This window comes from Peromyscus leucopus, chromosome 10 (assembly GCF_004664715.2).
Source record: "Peromyscus leucopus breed LL Stock chromosome 10, UCI_PerLeu_2.1, whole genome shotgun sequence".
Taxonomy (NCBI): Eukaryota; Metazoa; Chordata; class Mammalia; order Rodentia; family Cricetidae; genus Peromyscus; species Peromyscus leucopus.
The window spans coordinates 73,276,816-73,301,236 of NC_051071.1; the positions used below are offsets into that span (position 1 = coordinate 73,276,816).

General features: G+C 40.6%; 2 protein-coding genes across 4 annotated transcripts in view; both read right to left on the reverse strand.

Annotated features, from left to right (window-relative positions):
- The window catches only part of LOC114708219 (UDP-glucuronosyltransferase 2B31-like), a 46,363-nt gene extending 22,029 nt beyond the window's left edge, over window positions 1–24,334 (reverse strand). Inside the window, exon 1 of the mRNA XM_028891456.2 lies at window positions 24,293–24,334. The gene's annotated coding sequence lies outside the window, so the exon portion shown is untranslated. The remainder of the gene's footprint in view (window positions 1–24,292) is intronic.
- Window positions 1–24,380, reverse strand: LOC114708159 (UDP-glucuronosyltransferase 2B31-like). 3 transcript variants are annotated; one of them, XM_037209131.1, is made up of 7 exons: window positions 24,293–24,380; window positions 17,731–18,499; window positions 15,776–15,924; window positions 4,736–4,867; window positions 2,507–2,594; window positions 1,509–1,728; window positions 183–462 (listed from the first exon to the last, which is right to left on the reverse strand). In XM_037209131.1, exons 2-7 carry the CDS (start codon window positions 18,452–18,454, stop codon window positions 183–185), a joined length of 1,593 nt encoding a protein of 530 aa, XP_037065026.1. In that variant the 5' UTR covers window positions 18,455–18,499; window positions 24,293–24,380. The 3 variants fall into 3 exon arrangements, with proteins under 3 accessions (XP_028747078.1, XP_037065026.1, XP_037065028.1); XM_028891245.2 differs by lacking the exon at window positions 24,293–24,380 and having other exon boundaries at window positions 1–462; window positions 17,731–18,454; XM_037209133.1 differs by lacking the exons at window positions 1,509–1,728; window positions 24,293–24,380 and having other exon boundaries at window positions 346–462; window positions 17,731–18,454.
- Between the last annotated feature and the right edge of the window lie 41 nt (window positions 24,381–24,421).

Genomic DNA, 24,421 nt, shown 5'->3' on the forward strand with positions numbered 1-24,421 from the left:
TTCTTTTGCATGTGTACTTTATAAGTGAGAGGAAATGGAACTTTTGACAGCTCACATCTACTACAAAAGGCTGAAATAAGAGTGACAGTGTCCAGGTCAGCTGTGACTAAGGGATAAGATGGAGAGCCTGTCTTGCTGGGATGCACTTGGGGAGGTTCATGTGTCCATCTTACCCACTTCACCTACTCCCTTTTCTTCTTCTTTCCAGCTTTAGCAAACTTCTGGCAACAAAAGAGGCAACACTTCATCATGATTAGCATCACAGTCAGCACACAGGCCAGCAGGAATCCAAGCACATCCAGAGAGTGGTACTGGAACCAGGTGAGGTCATGTGCTGCCACACGAAGGTGTTTGGCTCCTTTGTTGCGCATGACATACTCAATCCAGAAGACGGCTCTGTCCAGGGGCTTCATTGGTTGATCATGGTGTATTCTTGATAGCCGCATGGCATTCTCCTTATAGCTGAAGACACCAACATCAAAAACAAATGATTTACTCAAGTGCTTCAAACCTAAGACAGGTTCAGGGAAAGCATCATGAGTTTCAATAAATGCCATAGATTCGTACTACGTACAGTGTGGTTTGATTAGGATATTTTTGAGAGATTTCCTATAAGCTTGTATTTTCTGAGAAATTCTTTCCAAAACTGAAATGGCAAACCATTTGGGTAGAAAACCTTTCCAGCAGCGCAAATGTTCATAAGTCTTTTCTAGCACTGTAAGTGAGGTGGTTCTTAGAGAGAAAGCATGGCCACATTGATTCTCTTGAGAAGAAAAGGTGTCATAATTCTTTGTAATTTCAATAAAAACACTATTGATGATTAAAAATTGGGAACTGGTGAGCATGGGCATACTTTGCATAAGATGACTTCAGGGCTGGGATGCAGCTCATTGATAACTTGCTTAGAAACTATTTCCACCATCAAATTATTCTTAACTAACCTCTCACACACCAGGTCTGTAGGGATAGTTTGCAGTCTTGATTGACAGTAAAAGCCTATTCCACAGTGCTTAAATGGGTTTTATATGGTTGTTTATGTTTTCAAACTTAGACTAATGTGCTAGGAGATGTCTTTCTGTATGCTTTGAATATATGTTCCCATATTGGTTGATAAATAAAGATGTACTGGTCTATGGCAAGGCAGCTTAGATGCAGGCATGAAATACAAGCAGATAGATAGGAAGAAGAAAGGAGAGGAGAGAGAGAGACACCAGCCTGCTGCCCAAGGAACAACATGCCAGGAGACTGGTAAGCCACAGAATACGTGATACAATATAGATTAATAGACATGGGTTAATTTAAGATATAAAAGCTAGCTAGCAAAAGGCCTGCCATAGACTATGCAGTTTGTAAGTAATGCAATCTGTGTGTTTACTTGTCCAAGAAGCTGCGAGACAGTTGAGACACAAGAAAACTTCTGACTACACTAAAGATCAGATGAATTCTACTCTTACCTTGGAGAGAACCTATCTGGACCAGTGCCACTTGAACAAAATCACTGTACTTACGAAGGGTCATTTGTGACTGTCTTCACTGCATCAACCAAATCTGTACTGGACATTGTGAGAAAGTCCAGTCTAACACCTGCTCCTTTGGTCTTCATACGAACAACATTATCAAACTGGTCTCCAAACAAAGGAATGCCAACCACAGGGATCCCGTGGTGGATTGCCTCATAGATGCCATTGGTGCCACCATGAGTTATAAAAGCTCTGGTTTTAGGATGACCTAGGAAGGGGAGTAATTAAGGGTGGGTGTTAATTAAGTCTGAGATAGAAAATGAGAGGCAGGGGAAAAAGGCACCGAAAGAGTAAATATTCTCTAGATAACATTATCATAACCACGGAACAGCACTGAATTCCTCCCATGTCTTAGAGCAAGGAACAGTGCAAGTCCACAGAGATTAAGTGAAGGCCACATAGAGGAGGTGCAGTGTGGAAGCAGAATGATTTTGTGCAATGGACAAAAAGGGCAGAGTTCCTCCCAAGTGCAGCAAACAGCTTGGATAAGCACAGGCTGTGGTTCAGGAGAGGGTGTTCTCTTAAAGGAACAGTGAAGCCATTGCTCATGGTAGGTTGCCTCTGTGTAGTAGGGGGTTGGTTGATCATACTGATGGAATGAGAATTAGGACAAGCAATGCTTCCCAAAATATAGGACTGCCTCATGATGTGGAGTTTTGCGGGAGTTAGTAACTGAAGAGTCATTAATGAAAGAATACCATTCTCACTGGCATTTGAAATTGCATACAGTAGAGGAAAGGGTGCATGTAAAGGTATAGAAATAGGAGGTGAACACAAACATGAAGAACTGTCTTAAGTGTATCATAAGATAATTACAGTGGAGATAAAAATGTATTCTCAAATCTACAATGTTACTGTACAGAATCACATCAATTGTTTATGCATTTTCTCCAGAAGTAGATTACAGTTGTCCTAAATACCATAGTATTGACATTCACTTTCCTGAGCAGTCATTCCTCATGTCTCAGGGATCTTCTCATGCTTACCGAGAAGGTCATTCTGGGGGATCCATTTGTACAGCTGAGTGTTGGAGCCCAAGGTGTCTGGTTTCTTGCCTTCAAATCGCCAAAGAACCTGTTAAGATGAAGCTAGCCTCTTATTACTTCGCTCAAATGCAAGTTACTCTTGTTAGAATTCTGGACAACTTAAGAATCAGTGGATATAAATGCCCAGTCTCGAGGAGCCAGGAGGTGAGGATGGATGATGGGAACCATGAAGAACTACTACAGCAAGGATGCAATACTCTTCACTCTCCTGCATTTATTCTCATGCTTATCCAGGTGTCAGCATGCCACCTTAACATTTAACCAACAGCAGCTTAGACAAAGTTAAGTCCAGTAATACCAACCAGGAGTTAAGAAATGAGTCAAGGCTGGAGAGATGGCTCAGTGTTTAAGAACACTGGCTGCTCTTCCAGAGAAGTATCAATTCAGTATCAAATCTCAGCAGCCACATGGCAGCTCACTACTGTCTGTGTGTAACTCCAGGTCCATGGGAGCAGACATCCTCACACAAACATACATGCAGACCAAACACCAATGCACATTTAAAAAACTGTGATTGTAATTGTAGTTCAACAATCCAACTAAGTTACTAAATACACATTGATTTTTTCAATATTTATTTATAAAAATTTTCCTTTCCAAATTCAATATAAATATTTTTCAATGATATTTGATTTAAATCCTTTATCATCACTTTTATCATAGGTATTTTGTTAGATTAGGTCCCTGGAATATGGCATTGTTTATGCATGTGATCACTTCAAGAGCAAGTGCCCAAATTACCTTCTATTTCACCATAAAGCTACAGTCTCCCAGGTAGACTTAGGGTTGGTAAATCCTAGCCTACCTATTGTTTTGAATATCAAGGAAAACATTTCCATGCATAAGCCCATTGGAATATAGAGGTGGTCACATTTGGCCAAGACCACAAAGGAATATTATGCTATTATACAAATTCTATTTTTTAAAAAAAATATTTTTTCTTTTTCTATATTCTTTTTATTGAAAATAAATATTTTTTCATATAATATGTTCTGATTACATTTTTCCCTCTCCTACTTTCTCCCCCTCCATCCATATCCACACACATTCTTTCTCTCCCTTTAGAAAACAGGCATCTAAAAAATAAGAAGAAAATAAGATAAAAGATAAACAAATACACAAGAATAGCACAAGTTCCATTTTTAAAATAACGACTTATTGTTATTTATGTGTAAGCCAGTGTGTCTGAATGTGTGAGTGTGTATGTGTGGTAGTTTGCATAGGTATGGCCCCATGGACTCATGTGTTTCAATGCTTGGCCTATAGGGAGTGGCACTATTTGGAGGTGTGATATTGTTGGAGGAAATGTGCCACTGTTGGGGGCAGGCTTTGAAGGCTCATATGCTCAACCTATGCCGAGTATGGCACACAGTCTCCTTCTGCTGCCTGTGAATAAAGATGCATAATCTGCCCTTTTTCCAGCACCATGTCTACCTGCATGCCACTGGCCATGATGATAATAGACTAAACCTCTGAAATGGTAAGCCAGCCCCAGTTAGATGTTTTCTTTATAAGAATTGCCGTGGTCATAAGGTATCTTCACAGCAAGAGAAACCCTAAGACAGTATGTGTATACAAAGGTATGGAAAGAGTGTACGGGTGTCATGACAGGCTGGATGGGGGCATTGGATCCCATGGAGATGCAGTTACAGGCAGTTGTGAGCTGACAAACTTGGGGTCTCAGAAGTAAGTTCAGGTCCTCTGGGTGAGCAACACATGCTCTTCAAGCATGAGCCACTTCTGCAGTCCCACAACTGCAAATTTTGATTGCTTTCTTATTGTTAGTGGGCCAGTGCGCTTACTGGTTTTAATTTAAATGTTGTATATTTACACTGTAGTGTGTGCAGAGTCCTTAAGTATCCTCCAAGGTAATTGAGGAAGTAAGAAGGCACATTTTTTGTGCCTATAATACCTTCCTAATATCAACTTCATAAACACTTAAGTGTTTTTCTTTCTGAACACATGTTTATAACAAAGTTATTAATCAAAAACACCACAAACTATTTGGCATCTGTTCCTTGTATTTTGGTGTCTTAAGTGACTTCAGAGATGAGCTAGAGCTATCAAGACAGCTTCAGTTTCTCACTGAAGATGGAAGTTTCTGCCATCACACCTGAACTGGATATGACAGTCTTAGTGAGGATGCAACACTGAGGCACTGTATCTCACCTTCTGTGGAATCTGGGCAAGGCCTGCTGCAATCACATTGGCCCTTTCTTCTGTTAGGGTACCCACCATGGATCCCAGGGAAAACACCACAACACCATGTTCTCCAGAAGACTGGACAAAGTCTTCTATTTCCTGTTAATGGAATATCAGCTCATCACAAACAGCAGCAACACCAAATAACCTGCATAAAAACTGATACCAACATCCACAGGAAGAAACTGAACAGCATTAGAAATTATTAGAATACTGGATGTTTTAAAACTATTCACTGCAATCTACATGCCCTGCCCCCATACCCATCCACCTGAGACCCCAGCCACTTCCTGAGGCTTGGAAACCAACCCCCAGCTCTCATCCAGCCTAGAGGTGAGTGACTCTGTTCATTCCCCAGGAATGCCTTCCCATCTGGACCCCAGTTGACAGACAGTAGGCAGGGGTCCTGCGGGAAGGCCCCCCTTCACCAAGACCTGTCAGTGGACCCTGCAATCTACATGCCCTGCCCCCATACCCATCTGCTCGAGACCCCAGCTAATTGCTGAGGCTTGGAAACCAACCCCAAGCTCTCATTGGGCCTAGAGAGAGAGCTGTCATTGGGCCAAGAATAACCTCAGCAACAGGGAATCTGCCAGCCCTCATTTAGACCAAGAGTGGCGTTCTGAGAAGTAGAATCTGCCACCTCTTATTGGACCAAGAGAGGCTTCCTAAAACATAGAATCTGTCAGCTCTGACTGGACCAAGAGCCCTGATAAGACCAAGAACAGATCCACGAGTCACAGAATCAACTAGCTTGGGTTGATCCCTGAGACACAGAATCTGCCTGCTCCAATTAGACCAAGAGCTAAGATAGGACCCAGATGGGCCCCCTGAGACACAGACACAACAAGCACAGAATGGACCAACAGCAACTCACTCAGACACAGGCACCTCTTATACCTATTAGATGAGGAGATGGGCAGATGTAAAGGCAGAAGTACATACAACAACATAAAGAGCAAAAAACATCACCAGAACCTAGCCCTCCTCCAACAGCAAGACCTGAACATCACAAGGTAGAAGAAGCACAAGAAAGCGACCTTAAGAATAGTATCATGAAGATGCTAGAGGCCCCTCAAGAAAAAATAAAAAATGAAATTGAGGAAAAGACAAACAAAATAGTGAAAGAAATCTATAAAGAAATAGAGGAAAATACAAAAAACTGGAAGAAAGCAATAAATCCCTTAAAGAAAACCATGAAAAAGCAATTAAACAGGTGAGGGAAACAGTTCAAGACCTGAAAAGGGAAATAGAAACATTGAAGAAGACACAAACAGAGGGAAGGCTGGAAATAGAAAATCTGAGAAAAGGAACAGGAAACACAGATGCAAGCATAACCAACAGAATACAAGAGATGGAAGAGAGGATCTCTGGTGTAGAAGATACAATAGAGGAAATGGATTCATCAGTCAAAGAAAATACCAAAGCCAAAAAAGTCATAACACAAAATGTCCAAAAAATCTGGGACACCATGAAAAGACCAAACCTAAGAATAATAGGGATAGAGGAAGGAGAAGCATACTAACTCAAAGGCACAAAAAATATATTCAACAAAATCATAGAAGAAAACTTTCCCAACTTAAAGAAGGAAATGCCTATGAAGAGACAAGAAGCCTATAGAACACTAAACAGACTAGACCCCCCAAAAAGTCCCTTCATCACATAATAATTAAACAACTAAACCTACAGAATAAAGAAAGAATATTAAGAGCAGCAAAGGAAAAAGGCCAAGTGACTTATAAAGGCAAACCCATCAGAATAACACCCGATTTCTCAAAGGAGACTTTCAAAGCCAGAAGGACCGGGACAGATGTAATGCAGACACTAAGAGACCATGGATGCCAGCCTAGACTAATAAACCCAGCAAAAAATAGACTAATAAACCCAGCAAAAAATAGAGTGAACAAGACATTCCAAGACAAAACCAGATTTAAACAATACCTATCTACAAATCCAGCACTACAGAAAGCACTAGAAGGAAAATTCCAACCTAAAGATGTCAGATACACCCATGAAAACACAGGCAATAGATAACCCCACAGCAGTAAACCTAAAGAAGAGAGTACACACACACTACCACCAAAATTAACAGGAACTAACAATCACTGGTCATTAATATTCTTTAATATCAAGGGACACTATTCACCTATAAAAAGACACAGGCTAACAGAATGGTTACAAAAGCGGGACCCATCTTTCTGTGGCACACAAGAAACACACCTCAATCTCAAAGACAGACACTACCTCAGAATAACAGGCTGGGAAATATCTTTCTAATCAAATGGTCTTAAGAAGCAAGCAGGTGTAACCATCCTAATATTCAGCAAAATAGACTTCAAGCTAAAAATCAATCAAAAGATATCAAGAAGGACATTACATACTCATCACAGGAAAAGATCCACCAAGATGAAGTTTCAGTTCTCAACATTTATGCCCCAAACACAAGGGCACCCACATATGTAAAAGAAAACATTACTAAAGCCTAAATCACACATAAAATCCCATACATTGATAGTGAGAGACTTCAACATCCTACTCTCACCAATGGAAAGATCTGCAAAATCGAAACTTAACAGAGAAATAAGGGACTTAACTGATGTTATGACTCAAATGGACTTAATTGACATCTACAGAAAATTCCACCAAAACAAAAAAAAATATACCTTTTTTCTCAGCACCCGATGGATCCTTCTCTAAAATCAACCACATACTCGGCCATAAAGCAAATCTCAACAGATAGAAAAAATGCAAAAAAGAATAACCTCCTGTGTTCTATCAGACCATCGTGGCATAAAGTTAGATTTCAACAACAACAAAAGTTACAGAAAGCCTACAATCTCATGGAAACTTAATAATGCTCAACTGAATTACCAATGGGTCAGAAGAAATGAAGAAAGAAATTAAAGACTTCCTAGAGATCAATGAAAATGAATACACCACATACCCAAACTTACGGGATGCTATGAAAGCAGTGCTAAGAGGAAAATTCATAGCACTAAATGCCTACATAAAGAAGTAAATGGAGAGAAACTCAATGCGATTCTACTAAAATCAGGAACAAGACAAGGCTGTCCACTTTCCCCATACTTATTAAATATAGTAATTGAAGTTCTAGCCAGAGTAATAAGACAACATAAGGAGATCAAGGAGATACAAATTGGAAAGGAAGAAGTGAAGCTTTCACTATTTGCAGATGACATGATAGTATACATAAGTGACCTCAAAAATTTGACCAAGGAACTCATACAGCTCATAAACACCTTCAGCAATATAGGAGGATACAAGATTAACTCAAAAAAAATCAGTAGCCATGCTATATACAAATGATAAACAGGCTGAGAGAGAAATCAGAGATATATCACCTTTACAATAGCCACAAATGATATACAATATCTTGGGGTAAATCTAACTAAACAAGTGAAGGACCTGTATGATAATAACTTTAAGTCCCTGAAGAAAGAAACTGAAGAAGATATCAGAAAAATGGAAAGATTTCCCATGCTCATGGATAGGTAGGATTAACATAGTAAAAATGGCAATCTTACCAAAAGCAATCTACAGATTCAGTGCAATCTCCATCAAAATCCCAACACAATTCTTTACAGACCTGGAAAGAACAATGCTCAACTTCATATGGAAAAATAAAAAACCCAGAATAGCCAAAAGAATCCTGTACAATAAAACAACCTCTGGAGGCATCACAATCCCTTAGTTCAAGCTCTACTATAGAGCTATAGTAATAAAAACAGCATGGCATAAAAACTGACATGTGGACCAATGGAACCGAACTGAAGATTCTGACATTAATCCACACACCTATGAACACACAATTTTCGACAAAGAAGCCAAAAGTATACAATGGAAAAAAGAAAGCATCTTCAACAAATGGTGCTGGCACAACTGGATGTCAGTATGTAGAAGAATGCAAATAGATCCATATCTGTCACCATGCACAAAACTTAAGTCCAAATGGATCAAAGAGCTTGACATAAATCCAGTTACTCTGAACTGGATAGAAGAGAAAGTAGGAAGTAGTTTTGAATGCATTGGCACAGAAGATCACTTCCTAAATATAACACCAGTAGCACAGACACTGAGAGCAACAATTAATAAATGGGACACTTTGAAACTGAGAAGCGTTTGTAGGGCAAAGGACATGGTTATCAAGACAAAATGACAGCCTACAGAATGGGAAAAGATCTTCACCAACCCCACATCTGACAGAGGGTTGATATGCAGAACATATAAAGAACTCAAGGAATTAGACATCAAAATGCCCAACAGTCCAATTGAAAAATGGGCTATAGAGCTAAACAGGTAATTCTCAACAGAAGAATCTCAAATGGCTGAAAGACATTTAAGGAATTACTCAACATCCTTAGTCATCAGAGAAATGCAAATCAAAATGACTCTGAGATACCATCTTATATCGGTCAGAATGGCTAAGTTCAAAAATACTGAAGACAGCTTATGTTAGAGAGGATGTGGAGCAAGGGGAACACTCCTACACTGTTGGTGGGAATGCAAGCTTGTACAGCCATTTTGGAAATCAATATGGTGCTTTTTTAGAAGATTGGGAATCAATGTACCCCAAGACCCAGCTATACCACTCTTGGGCATATACCCAAGGAATGTTCAATCTTACCACAAGGACACATGCTCAACTATGTTCATATCAGCATTATTTTTAATAGCCAGAACCTGAAAACCACCTAGATGACCTTCAACTGAAAAATGGATAAATAAAATGTGGTACATATACACAATGGAGTACTACACAGCAGAGAAACAATGACATCATGAGGTTTGCAGGCAAATGGATGGAACTAGAAAATATCATCCTGAGTGAGGTAACCCAAACACAGAAAGACAAACATGGTATGTAATCACTTATAAGTGGATACTAGATGTAAACCAAAGGATAACCAGACTGCAACTCACAACTCCAGGGAGGCTACCTAGTAAAGAAGACCCTAAATAAGACACAGGGACTGGCCCAGTGATGGAGAAATGGATGAGATCTACATGAGCAAACTGGGGGTAAGGGGGTGGTAATGGAGGGCAAGGGTTAGGGAAAATAGAGTTTAGGGGAGCAGGAGGTCCCAGCTGAATCAGGAACAGAGTGGGAGAACAAGGGAAGAGATACCATGATAAATGAAGACCCCATGGGAATAGGAAGAAACAGAGTGCCAGAAATCCACAAAGATACCTCCACTGTAGACTACTGGCAATGGTCTAGAGAGTGCCTGAGCTGACCTACTCTGGTGATCAGATGGCCGAACCCCCTAACTGTCATGATAGAACTCTCATGCAGTGACTGATGGAAGCAGATACAGAGATCCATGGCCAAGCCCCAGGTGGAGCTGTAGGAGTCCAATCGGCAAGAGAGAGGAGGGATTATATGAGCAAGAAATATTGAGACCGAGATTGAAAAAAGCACAGGGACAAATAGCCAAACTACTGGAAACACATGAACTGTGAACCAATGCCTGAGGAGCCCCCATGGTACTGGACCAGGCCCTCTGGATAAGTGAGACAGTCGATTAGCTTTAACTGTTTAGGAGGCCTCTAGGCAGTGGAACCAGAACCTGTCCTTGGTTCATGAGCTGGCTTTTTGGAACCTAGGGCCTATGCTGAGACACTTTGCTCAGTTTTAGTACAGGGAGGAGGGGACTGGACCTGCCTCAACTGAATCCACCAGGCTGGGCTGACTCCCCAGGAGAGACATTGCCTTGGAGGAGGTGGGAATCGGGGGGTGGATTGGGTGGAAGGCTGGGCAGTGGGAGAAGGGAGGACAGGGGAATCCATGGCTGATATGTAAAATTAAATTAATTATAAAATAAAAATATTAAAAAAGACTAAATAGGCCATGTACCTAGGAGAAAACCAAACAATGACCATAAAGATGTTCTGCTATACAAATACATCAGTGTCTCCCTCAGTCAACATCAGAGAAGATCCCTCCTGCAGTAGATGAGAACAAATACAGAAATGCACACTGGACAATTCGCAGAATGAGAAACCTTGGAACAATCAGTTTTAGATGGGATGTCTTCATCAATCTGCCACCTCACGGTGCTGGGAGCTATGCAGAAGAGGAGGCAGACAGAATGTAAGATTCAGCGAAGATAGATGATACCAAAAAAATTGTCTTCCACGCACAAAAAGGGCTGATGCATGTATGAATTGGCAGAGACTATGGCAGCATGCACTGGGCCTCTGGAAGTTTAGGTCAGACAGAGTTCTAAGGCTAAGCAGAGGATGAGAACATGACCTTGCATCCTTAAACAAGAAGCAAACTCCAATTGACAACCACTTGCAAAAGAAAAATCAGTTTTCTTTAGTGGAGTCTCACTGTGTACACACACCACACTTAAGGGCATGCTCCATGTTCAGCAGAGAAAACCAACACAAAATAAACTCAAGTGTTTTATAGATTATTTATCTAATAAATATTTGGGCACTTAAAAAATAAAAATAAAATAAAACTATTCACATCCACATATAAGATGTATAGTTGTAGTCAGTTATAATGTTACAGTTCTCTGTGTTACACATCTTTACATTCATACAAACAGTTCTGGAACATTTTCTTCTTGAAAAGCAAGATTTGTTGATATTAAATTCAAAGTTCTCTTTCTTCCACCCTGGTCTCTTGGCCACCAAGCATCTTCTTTCTGTTTCTATTATTGTAACCAGTCTAAAGAGTTTACATAAGGCATTCTTATTTTATTTCTGTCTTGTTCATTGGCTAGTTTATTTAATGTACTGTCATTAAAGGTAATACCATGCATCTCTAGATCATAGGTTTTAAAGTTTTAGTGAATTTTTTGCACTTACATACTATCTAATTTTTATCAACAATTTTAGTGATATCTAGGTTGCTTCTACCTTTCTTAGTTTCTGTTCTAATGTTGTGAGGAGACTCCATGATTAAGGCAATTTATAGAAAAAGCAATTAGTTGGGGCTCGCTTAAAGTTTCAGAGGGTTAGTCTATGAACATCATGGTGGGGAGCACACCTTGCATGCAGGCAGGCATGGCACTAGAATAGTATCCCAAAACTCTACCTGAACCATAAGTTGCAGACACATAGAAAGAGACCAGGCATGGTTTGGGTTATTGACACCTTAAAGCCTACCTCCTGTGACAAATTTTCTTCGATTAAGTCACCCCTTCTAATCCTTCCTAAACAGTTCAATAAAGTCTTTAAAGAAGCAGCAAAAGCCGGGCGGTGGTGGCGCACACCTTTAATCCCAGCACTCGGGAGGCAGAGGCAGGTGGATCTCTGTGAGTTTGAGGCCAGCCTGAGCTACCAAGTGAGTTCCAGGAAAGGTGCAAAACTACACAGAGAAACCCTGTCTAGAAAAACCAAAAAAAAAAAAAAAAAAAGAAGCAGCAAAAGTAATATTAAAAAAACACATAAATATGGGAAATACAAAGGAGGTTGGATCTTGTATGTTGCTATGTTAATTTTGAATTTTTTGATTGTTGACATAGGTCAGCTGCTAAGAGACCTGTAATTGAAAGAGGGCATATTGAAATAAACCCACCAAGATACTTAACTTTAAAATGGAAGGAAAAAATATATCTGTCCAATGGGAATCAAAAATGTTTTCCAGGAGAGATTATGATTTTGTTTCCACAGGAAAGGAGAGGCTATGCATTTCTTCCAAGTTAATATGGTATGACTGAGGAAGATCCCCTGAAAAATCTCTGATGGGAATGGAGGTCCCAGATGATCCAACATTTCAGAGCACCTCTGTTGCAGTTCCCTCTGAGTTCTACATCCAGAACAGCTTGAAAGCTGCTGTCACAAAAGACTCCAGTCAGGAATGGACTGTAATTCTAATTTTTCCCAGGGTCCCTCAAAGATTAGCAGCACCCACCAATCAGTGGGAAGTAGTCTAGAAAACTACACCCAAATTCCCAAAATTGTATTTATGAATGTTTGTTTTCATTTAACAGTTGTAGCCCACTAGGTTTCCTAGTGCCTGCACCCAGCAGGACTGCATAAGAGGTTGATTGGACCATGGGTCTATGTATCAGGTGTTTGTAAGGGTCTCCACTTGACTGTAACTAGCAAGCAGGAGGTCTTTTGTGCCACCCCTTGGCATTGTTATAAACAGACCTTTAGAATAAAGTTCAGGGCCCATTTGGATGAGGATCCAGGCCCACCTGAGTCTATCCTGTATTTTCTCTCTGTTTCCCTCCTCTTTATTTCTAACTAAGTCTCTTATCTCTCATTCCTCAAGAGTCCCTGGGGTAAATAAATACAGGGGCTGGTTCGTCATAGATGGTCCATCACAGATGGCACCTGAACAGAGACAAAGAAAAGATAAAAAGGAAAAAAAAACTAACCCAAGGACTTGTCAAAAGGATTGATGGGGTGTTGGGAGTGTAAGCATGGTGGTAAGGGATTGAAAAATGAAGGCAACAGTATTTCATTCTTGGGTGTATAGGTTAGGCAGTGAAATACTGCAAGGCTGCAGCTTTAGATTTCTTTCTATACTCTCTCCTATCTATAAAAATTAAGGAAGGTAGAAAATAGAAAGATTGAGTAAAGAATATAGAAAAGAAAAGGCTTAGGGTAAAGTAGGATAAGATAAGCCGAACTATGGGGCTATGAATGCAAAATCCTGGGGAAGAATCAGACAAAAATCTATCAAAGAAGAGCTTAATGGGAAGCTATCTAGGAGAGAAGCTCCTTTTTTTTTTTTTTTTTTTTTTTTTTTTTTTTTTTTTTTTTTTTTTTTTTTTTTTTTAAATCAGAGAAAGGAAACTTCTGAAACTAATGCTTTTGGTTTGCCTCTTGACCTGAGTGAAGCCCCAAGAGTTTTGCCTCTGGCAATAAGCCACAAACTGAGTGTGAGGACAAACAGACGCAAGGCTCAGGAAATGGGTCAGGGCAAAGATCTAATTAGAGTGGTATACCTGTTAAAAGGTGACTCGGGCATTCTAGCTTAGGAAAGAAAAATCTCCTGTTGCAAAAGGGAAAACCTGTAAAGGGAACTGGAAAGTTTGCTAGCATACCTGAAAAGCTTTCTGGAAATGTAGTATTAATACAGGTTTGAAACAGTGCCTTATTTCATCTAATAGCTGCTCAAAGTGTTTTTGAGCATATGGTATTGAAAATGTTTTAATAAATTAGACTTTTCATGACAGTGAGATACATCTGTTCCTGGAAGCACCAATGTACTCCATAGAATTTGATGGTCACTGTAGAAACTCTGTATGGAGTTTGTTTTCTTTATGGCAAAAGCTAGCCATGTGGGCAAAGAAACTGCCCTTCCTTCAACAGCTGACTGTTCTTGTCTAAACTCTACCGGCAGGACACAAGAAAGGTGACTGCTGTGCTTTGACAAGACAAGGTAGGACAGTCATTCAAATTTCCCTGCTTCACGGGAAAGTCTGTCAGATTTGCTAGGCCTGTGTCACAGAGATGGATGTCCCAATATGACAGAGGAACCTTGGGTGACTTTCCAGGCAGCCAGCTGATTCTGTCACTTGTCACATTTTTGAAAATCACTTGCCTGCACTTCCTGCTTACTCAGGTAATGTTATTTCCTTCTTAGTTCTTTGATGGAATTTCCTTCTTAGTTCTTTGATGGAAGACTAGATAGTTTTAGTTTTTCATAGTTATGATAAAAAGGTAAGTAAGATATAAAACTTTAAACTCACCAAGATGAGATAAATAATAAAACATTTTCTCTAATTTTGTCAAATACAAATGGACTGGATATTGTAACTGTAATTCTTGTTTGATACCTGTTTTTTTTTTTGTTTTTTTTTTTGTATGTAATTTTACTAAGTTAAAGTTGAAACTTTCCTTTTTGACTAGACAGAAAGGGGCAAATGCTGTGGGATAATCCTTCTGTATGCTGTGAATATGTATTTCTCTCATTGGTTAATAAAGAAGCTGCTATGGCCTAGAGCAAGGCAGAATAAAGCCAGGTGGGGCAGCCAAACTGAAAATATAGAGAAGAGAAGGGCAGAGTCAGAGAGAAACAAGCCTCCCCAAGGAGAAGCAAGATGCTAGAGAACATGTAAAACCACAAAGCCACGTGGCAAAAGGTAGGTCAATAGAAATGGGTTAATTTCAGTTGTATGAGCTAGTTAGTAATAAGCCTGAACTACAGACCAAATATTCTGTAATTAAGATAAGCTTTGTATGATTATATGGGACTGAGCAGTCAGGATGAAAGAAAAGCTCCACCTCCATTTACATTTTTGTTACTGTGTCAGTTTGGGAAATGTATGCCTGTATGTATGTTTTCACTTGTGTTTTTGATCAAAAAAGTAAACAGAGCCAGTATGACTCTTGAAAATGAGTTTTTTGGTTCATACTCCATCTATCTACTCTAAAATCACTTTGTATAGGACTTGGCTTTTGGACCTTTCTCTGCATTTAGTATTTGTTACACTCAAGTACAGGAAATTTTTTTTTTTATTACAGAACCTTTTTCAAAAAAATGTTTATTCATTATGTTTACAGTGTTCTGCTTGCATGTATTCCTATAAGGCAGAAGAGGGCACCAGATCTCATTACAGATGGTTGTGAGCCACCATGTGGTTGCTGGGAATTGAACTCAGGACCTCTGCAAGAACAGCCAGTGCTCTTAACCTCTGAGCCATCTCTCCAGCCAGAATCTTGCTGAATTAATTTAATACACATGAAAATCACATTTATTTATTTTTTTTTTGAGACAGTGTTTCTCTGTATAACAATCCTAGCTGTCCTGTAACTCCATCTGTAGACCAGATTGGTCTTGAACTCACATAGATCTGCAAGACTCTGCTTCTCAAGTGCTGGGATTAAAGGCTTGTGCCACCACTGCTGGTTTGAAATTCACATCTTGTGATGGAATAGATACAGGTGTTTCTACAGGCAGCTTTATTAAATTCATGTGACTCTCTGAGTTTGACAATCATTCTGAAGTAATAAAATATAATCACTCTTCTTGAAAATGCAAGGCAAACAGAAGCAAACAAATGGCACTATGTTTACCTTAGGCAGAGACTTGGCAGGTCTGCAGTGGAGTCCTCCAACATAATCAAAATTGGGTAAGAGAGGGTGAGGAAATTCCAAATCCCAGTAGGTTCGAATGAGCCATATATCTGCCTTCCCCATCATCTCGGTGAGTGTTGTGGGTCTTCCTGAAGAGGGATCAGAACAGGGAAGGTTTAACCCATGACATAAGTGTCAGGGGAAGATGAATATGCCAGGAAGTCTCCTGAAACACTTTTGATAACATAGCCAGAGTTGTTTACAAGTATGTGGCTGGGATATAAAACACATTTGCATATCTATGCATCTCTCTCTCTTTCTCTATGTATATCTGAGTGTATAATGTTTGACACAAATTTATAATATGTGTGTTTCTCATCTTTATGCTTAGAGACATACGACGCTCTATGCAAGTAACTTGGGAAAACACAACACATCTGTAACACACCTTGGAAATTCATGACTACCAAAAATCAAAATATGCCATTGAAGTATAATCAATGCCATTATCTATGAATCCTGTTTGTCATAGGGAAACACTTTTCCCTGCTATTCTCCATCAAGATTTCCCTGTTTAGCTGCTCTAAGGGAACTGAGAATTTTGTGCTGTTTTGTGTTGTTTGGAGATAGTCTGATGGAGCCCAGGGTGGTCCCTATGTCACTATGTACCAAAGTTGACCTTGAACTCCACATCCTCTTCCTCCATGTCTCATCTGCTAGGATCCAGGTGTGTGCTGTCACACCCAGTGTATACATGTGTGGGGATTCAGCTTCAGCACTTCATTTGGAGACAGGCTCTCACTATATCACCCTGGCTTACTTCCAAGAGAATTTTGATTATGCCTGAGTTCCTTGCCCTCATACTGCTCTTGATTCCTGATTGATTGTGAAAAAATTATGTCTGTGAAAGTTTGTTTGCAGATAATAAGGATAACAAGTCTTAAAAGATGAAAAGAGAGTTGTTTACTCATTAGATATATTTTAAAACACTGTAACTAGTAACCATTACTTCTACACTTTAATGTTATATATTTGGAACACAATTTGAACATTCCTAATAAATAAATATAGATTCTCCAAAATTTTAAATTCACATATTTTCAGTGCTCATTATATAGACAATGTATTCACAGCTGTGCAGAAATTTAGCAGGTGAAATGAGAAAATATTTCAAATTGTAAATGAGAAAACTAATGTATAAAAGGGAAAATGCTATGTAGATCAATGCTATGTAGATCCCTATGCTAGAGATACTTAATGGTCTTCAGTCTAATGTGCACATCATGAGAACATTGAGTTTGTTTAAAGCTACTGTTTTAGGGACTAGTGAAATGTGTTGGATGGTTAAAGTGTTTAACATGCAAGCTTAATGACTTGAATTCAGTCCCCATGCACTTCTGAACACCTGAATTGATCCTGAGCATCCAAAATAAAGATGGAGGTAAAAAAAAATCAACAAATCTGAATCTGACTTCCACATATGTAACACAGAGCAAAAGCATCCCACCTATGACACAAGTGTTTATGTGCATAGTCATGATAATAAAAGTAATGACAGCAATAGGATGATGATGATGGTGGTGGTGGTGATGGTGATGGTGGTGATGATGATGATATTGATGATACTACTTCACAGGTAAAGCTATATTTTTAAAACATGAGGTAAAATGGCTTGTGGATATGCTATTTCTTAGAGACATTCTCAAAACTTTGTTTTGTGGGTGCATACCTTTCTGAAGGAATGTCCTGTTTTAGTCATAGGCAAGACTTTGCAATTGACATTGGGACATGAATTTTTCTACAATGCTTTGAATTTGGGAGAGAATTTCACAGACTTTTCATCACTGTACTTAGGAGACATAAATCTTTCTTGCTAGCAATCCTGTTCTATCAAGCTCACTTTCAACGACACAGCAAATTTAGAATGCAACTATCCCAACTGAACAGTCACTTACCTAATACTTCACTGTAAAGCTGATTCCACTTCTTCTCATTAAATGTTTGCAACCAAAGGTCAAAACAAAGCACATAGATTGCATTTTGCACCCGCTCCATGAATGTCATTCGATCACTCAATTCTGACATAGCAGGAGGCACATAGGAAGGAGGCAGTGGGAGTCCTCCACTGTACTTTTCATATGTGGATCCAGGAAAGAAGCGGAGACTGAACACAAGTGGTATCTTGAGAATCTCAGCCAGCAGGTCACCACAGGGTATGAAAGGATCTGCTACCATGACGTCAAAGCTTGAATTGTGTAGTTTTGTCATGAGTTTCTTGTTAAAAACTACATCTTTGCAGAGACTCTCAGAAAAGTCAGAGTCTACCCAAAAAAGTTCTTGCAACATTAAAAAATATCTCCAAAATGATTGCTTTGGCAGCTCATAAATGTGTTTCCTGAGTGCATCCATGAAAAATTCCTCCAAATCAGCCATGGAAAAGGATGAAGGGTACGTCTCAAACTCAATAGCAGATGTGTTCTCCACCTCATAAGAAAGGGAAGCTGAGGGTATCAGAACAGTCACTTCATGTCCCTTCTTCACAAGTTCATCTAGGATTATCTTTAAGTTGAACCAGTGGCTGTATTCCACTGGCCATACCAGCACCTTCCCACCACTCCCAGATCCAAAGAAGCCACTCAGCTGGAGCAGGAGCAGGGCTGCTGTCATTTTCACAGACATCTTGGTTAAATCCAAAGCTGCCTTTCAAATGGCGATTACTCAAATCTTGTGGATACAGGCAGTGTAACAATTAGTTAAAGTATAACTTGTACCCACCAAAGCAAAGATAGTCACAGCTTCTGGATGCCAAGTGCAAAAACCAGGAGGCAGAAGTGAACATGTGAAATGACTCTTGATTCTCAGTGACCTTGAATGTATAAAGTACTTGGAGAACAGCGGAAAAAAGATCCCCCCCCCTGTCTCTCTCCTTCTAATGTAGCTTCCTTGATAAAGAACTTACAGAAAAGAACAAAACTGTCGAGTCACATTTTTAAAAATATCACAGTCCAATGTGTCTTCATATGAATGTTGGCAACATCATTCCTTTACCAAACTATCGAATGATACTGATTATACTACTTCACAGGTAAAGCTAGGAATGAATATATTCTAATGAGACACTTCTGCTTCCCCCCTTGATTATGTGACTATTGAAAAAATAGTTGCTAAGAAATTAGAATTTTCCTGGTGTGTAGTGTGAGTTTTCCTGCCTGGCCCACAGTCAGGACAAAGCTTTGTCACCCGCCAGTCCCACAGCCGCTCAGACCCAACCAAGTAAACACAGAGACTTATATTGCATACAAACTGTATGGCCGTGGCAGGCTTCTTGCTAACTTTTCTTATATCTTAAAGTAACCCATTTCTAGAAATCTATACCTTGCCACGTGGCTCGTGGCTTACCAGCATCTTCACATGCTTCTTGTGCTGGCGGCATCTGGCAGTCAGTCCTTCTGCCTTCCTGTCCTTTTATTTCTCCTCTCTGTTAGTCCCGCCTATCCTTCCTGCCTAGCCACAGCCGATCAGGTTTTATTTATTGATCAATCAGAACAACTTGACATACAGACCATCCCCCAGCACAGCCAAGTGCAGACCATCTCAGACACCTGCACTCAGGCCCATGGTCCTAATCATCCTCTATGCGGACCTGCTGGGTAACACCACAAAGAACCCAAGAAGGGCTCCCACAGGACATACAGAACATCCCACAGCACTTCCCCTTTTCTTTTTTTAAAAAGGAAGGTTTTAACTTTTACACATCTTTAAAGCCAGCTTAGTATATTTGGGAATTTGGGCGTAGCTTCTCTTACTACTTCCTGCTGGAGGGGGGCGCAGCATCTCATGGGGACACAAAGAAAATTTCAGGTTCATGGAGTAGTCCGTGAGACTGTATCGTCTGAGCCAGCTGCCTTGAAACAATTCTGGATGTTGGGTCATCTATGGGCCATGGTGTCATCGGAGACCTTTCAGGGGGTCTTGGCTGGTCAAACCTGATGTATCTTAATCTGGAACAAATCCATAGCCTCTGGCTTTCTGTGAAAACAAAATTAGAGTCTCCTTTCCAAAGCAACACATCCTTAGATATAAATTTCAAAATTGAAATACCTTTAAAATATACACATTGATTTAACTGAGCAGTCTTTACAATCACATGTCTTTCTGCAGTTAAAAATCCCAAAGACAATATAATCCAGACTCTCTGTGTGATATCCATCTTTACATGGCTTATTTTTATATTACTTTTACTTTCTCTTTAAAGACTTTATTTTTTTTTTTTTTTTTTTTTTTTATTTTAAGTAAATTTATTTTACAACATCATTTAGTTCAACATAATAGCCACAGATTCCCCTGTTCTCCCACTCTCGCCCCCCTTCCCCCTTCCCCCATCCCACCCCCATTCCCACCTCCTCCAGATCAAGGTCTCCCCTGAGGACCGGGATCGACCTGGTAGACTCAGTCCAGCCAGGACCAGTCCCCCCCTCCCAGACCGAGCCAAGTGTCCCTGCATATGTCCCAGGATTCAAACAGCCAACTCATGCAACAAGCCCAGGACCCGGCACCAACACACGGCTGCCTCCCAAACAGATCAAGCCAAATGACTGTCTCACCCGTTCAGGGGCCTGATGCAGTTGGGGGCCCTCAGCCTTTGGTTCATAGATCCTGTGCTTCCATTCGTTTGGCTATTTGTCCCTGTGCTTTATCCAACCCTGGCTTCAACAATTCTCGCTCATATAAACCCTCTTCTTTCTCACTAATTAGACTCCCAGTGCTCCACCAGGGGCCCAGCCATGGATGTCTGCATCCAGATTCCTCAGACCTTCCTTGGATGGGGTTTATGGCACAACTAACAGGGTGTCTGGCCATCCCATCACCGGGGTAGGTCAGTTCCTGCCGTCTCTCGTCCATTGCCAGCAGTCTTTTCTGGCGGTATCTTTGTGGATCTCCGTGGGCCTCCCTAGCTCTCTGCTTCCTCCCCTTCTCATGTGGTCTTCATTTACCATGGTCTCCTATTCGTTGTTCTCCCTCTCTTTTCTTGATCCAGCTAGGATCTCCCACTCTCTTTCCCTCGACCGTCGCTCTTCATTGTTCCCACTCATGACCAGGCTGTTCATGTAGATCTCATCCATTTCTCCATGTCTTTTTTGGGGTCCCGTTTTCCAGGTAGCCTCACTGGTGATGTGAGTAGCAGTTCAGTCATCCTTGTTCCACATCTAGTATCTTCCTATGAGTGGGTACATACCATATTTGTCTTTCTGAGTCTGGGTCACCTCACTCAGGATGATTTTTTCTAGATCCATCCATTTGTCTGCAAACCGTATGATGTCATTGTTTTTCTCTGCTGAGTAGTATTCCATTGTGTATATGTGCCACAATTTCTTTATCCATTCTTCAGTTGAAGGGCATCTAGGTTGTTTCCAGGTTTTGGCTATTACAAACAATGCTGATATGAACATAGCTGAGCAAGTGCTCTTGTGGTATGATTGAGCATTTCTTGGGTATATGCCCAAAAGTGGTATAGCTGGATCTTGGGGGAGATTGATTCCCAATTTTCTAAGAAAGCGCCATATTGATTTCCAAAGTGGTTGTACAAGCTTGCATTCCCACCAGCAGTGGAGGAGAGTTCCTCTAGCTCCACAACCTCTCCAGCATAAAGTGTCTTCAGTGTTTTTGATCTTAGCCATTCTGACAGGCATAAGGTGGTATCTCAGAGTTGTTTTGATTTGCATTTCCCTGATGATTAGGGATGTTGAGCAGTTCCTTAAATGTCTTTCAGCCATTTGGGTTTCCTCTGTTGAGAATTCTCTGTTTAATTCTAAAGCCATTTCTCAATTGGACTGTTGGTCGTTTTGATGTCTAATTTCTTGAGTTCCTTATATATTCTGGATATCAGTCCTCTGTCACCTGTGGGGTTGGTGAAGATCTTTTCCCATTCAGTAGGCTGTCGCTTTGCCTTGTTGACTGTATCCTTTGCTCTACAAAAGCTTCTCAGTTTCAGGAGGTCCCATTGATTGATTGTTTGTCTCAGTGTCTGCGCTACTGGTGTTATATTTAGGAAGTGATCTCCTATGCCAATGCGTTCAAGATTACTTCCTACTTTCTCTTCTAGCAGGTTTAGAGTAGCTGGATTTATGTTGAGGTCTTTGATCCACTTAGACTTAAGTTTTGTGCACGGTGACAGATATGGATCTATTTGCAGCCTTCTACACGTTGATATCCAGTTATGCCAGCACCATTTGTTGAAGATGCTTTCTTTTTTCCATTGTACACTTTTGGCTTCTTTGTCAAAAATTATATGTCCATAGGTGTGTGGGTTAATGTCAGGGTCTTCAATTCGATTCCATTGGTCCACATGTCGGTTTTTATGCCAATACCAAGCTGTTTTTATTACTGTAGCTCTATAGTAGAGCTTGAAGTTAGGGATTGTGATGCCTCCAGAAGTTGTTTTATTGTACAGGTTTCTTTTAGCTATTCTGGGTTTTTTGTTTTTCCATATGAAGTTGAGTATTATTCTTTCCAGGTCTGTGAAGAATTGTGTTGGTATTTTGATGGGGATTGCATTGAATCTGTATATTGCTTTTGGTAAGATAGCCATTTTTACTATGTTAACCCTGCCTATCCATGAGCATGGGAGATCTTTCCATTTTCTGACATCTTCTTCAATTTCTTTTTTCAGGGACTTAAAGTTCTTGAAAGACTTTATTTTTTTTAAACTTTCTATTTCTTTATATAACTGTCTATGTTCCTTTTCCTCTCTCTTCCAAGCCTATGTACATTTTTACACACATTGTAAAACATTTAAAGTCTTGTTCCATCTGAATCTGTCTTATTGTGAATCTATTGCTTTAAACTGCAGCATTTGTAAGCTGAAACGGTGCTATGGCTGCTGACTCCGCCCACCTCAGCTTCCCAACATGGCAGTGGTCTGTTTACCACCAGCTCTGGGAGCCATCGTGGGTCTGTGCTTTTATCCAAGCACCGTGTAGCCCAGAAACCTTTTTTGTTTTGTACTAGCAAAGGCTAAATCCACCATGCAACTTAATGTGCCACTTGCAGAGGCCTCATTCCCGCCATACAGCACACTAGGAACACACCAGTAGTTCAAACCAGCAAGCTGCCGCTCATTTGAGAGAGATAATTAGGAAGCTGTTTTTAGCTCCGTTTCAGAATCTTTTTTTCAGGTTTTAGGTGGAAACTCTTGCCAACACGTTCGGCGCCATTTGTTGCCAGAGTCTTCCTGCCTTGCCCACAGTCAGGACAAATCCTTGTCACCCACCAGTCCCACAGCCGCTCAGACCCAACCAAGTAAACACAGAGACTTATATTGCATACAAACTGTATGGCCATGGCAGGCTTCTTGCTAACTTTTCTTATATCTTAAAGTAACCCATTTCTAGAAATCTATACCTTGCCACGTGGCTCGTGGCTTACCAGCATCTTCACATGCTTCTTGTGCTGGCGGCATCTGGCAGTCAGTCCTTCTGCCTTCCTGTCCTTTTATTTCTCCTCTCTGTTAGTCCCGCCTATCCTTCCTGCCTAGCCACAGCCGATCAGGTTTTATTTATTGATCAATCAGAACAACTTGACATACAGACTATCCCCCAGCACAGCCAAGTGAAGACCATCTCAGACACCTGCATTCAGGCCCATGGTCCTAATCATCCTCTATGCGGACCTGCTGGGTAACGCCACAAAGAACCCAAGAAGGGCTCCCACAGGACATACAGAACTTCCCACAGCACTGGTGATCTTCTGCTGGGAGAAGAATTGTCTGATGCCTTGGGGGCACCCAGGAGGAATCTGCCTCAAGGGCCATTTACAAGTTAGGGGGGCACAAACATTTCTGAAGAGCCTAGGAGCTAAGATAATGGTGGGCAAGGGGACACATCATGGCTGGACTGCTTAGCTCTGCATATGTCTTGTCAGAATCCCAAAGGTGGAGTTAGGTAATGGTGACTGGTTTTCTCTATTTCTTTTCCTAAAGTGATTACAATGAATAAATATTTTTTTTTTCTGCATTTCACAATTGATTTGGCTCCTTTGATTGGCTTATTTGTGTGTGTGTAAACTGTCTTGTTGGGACACACAGGGTTTGACTTGTGTGTGTCATGAAATATCCTTGTTTCCTTATTCTGAGCTTTTCATGTAGCTGGTATAAAATGGGTGGTGATTTTGTGATTGGCTTTGATGTTTATAAGGGTTTAAAGTACTGACTGTCATGTTATAAGAGGTCGCCAAGTTTCTTTTATGTAATGTTAAATCCATTTTGTAACAGAAAGTCCACGCTTAATCCCTTATTTTCATTATTCCCACATCGAGGCAAAATATCATTAGAAAAAGTCCAGGGTGCCTCCCTGCTTAAGCTCCAGTGGTGTCCCACACACAGCACCAAGCAAACCATGAGCTCCCATGTGGGCTCCACCTCAGAGAGCAAGGGCAAGAGGTCTGAGCAAGCTGGGACAGGAAAGGGGGGATGGGTGAAAGCACCATCATGCTCTTGGGCGGAACCCAGTTTACCCTGACCTGTGCTCTCTGGGAGCCCCGCAGTGGGAACCCCCCCGGAGTAGGATGGCAGAGTTGCTCCTGAGTGGGCAGCGAAGATAGGGACACCCGTGCAACGCGTAGCTGTTCTTGGAGTGAGCAGAAAAGTGC

Excerpts from the sequence above, each read along its gene's own strand:
- LOC114708159 (XM_028891245.2), bottom strand. The coding sequence starts at position 18,454 with ATGTCTGTGAAAATGACAGCAGCCCTGCTCCTGCTCCAGCTGAGTGGC. Across the intron at positions 4,868-15,775 it reads CTGCCAAGTCTCTGCCTAAG|GAAATAGAAGACTTTGTCCA; the intron begins GTAAACATAGTG and ends TTCCATTAACAG. Across the intron at positions 2,595-4,735 it reads TTGCCCAGATTCCACAGAAG|GTTCTTTGGCGATTTGAAGG; the intron begins GTGAGATACAGT and ends TCATCTTAACAG.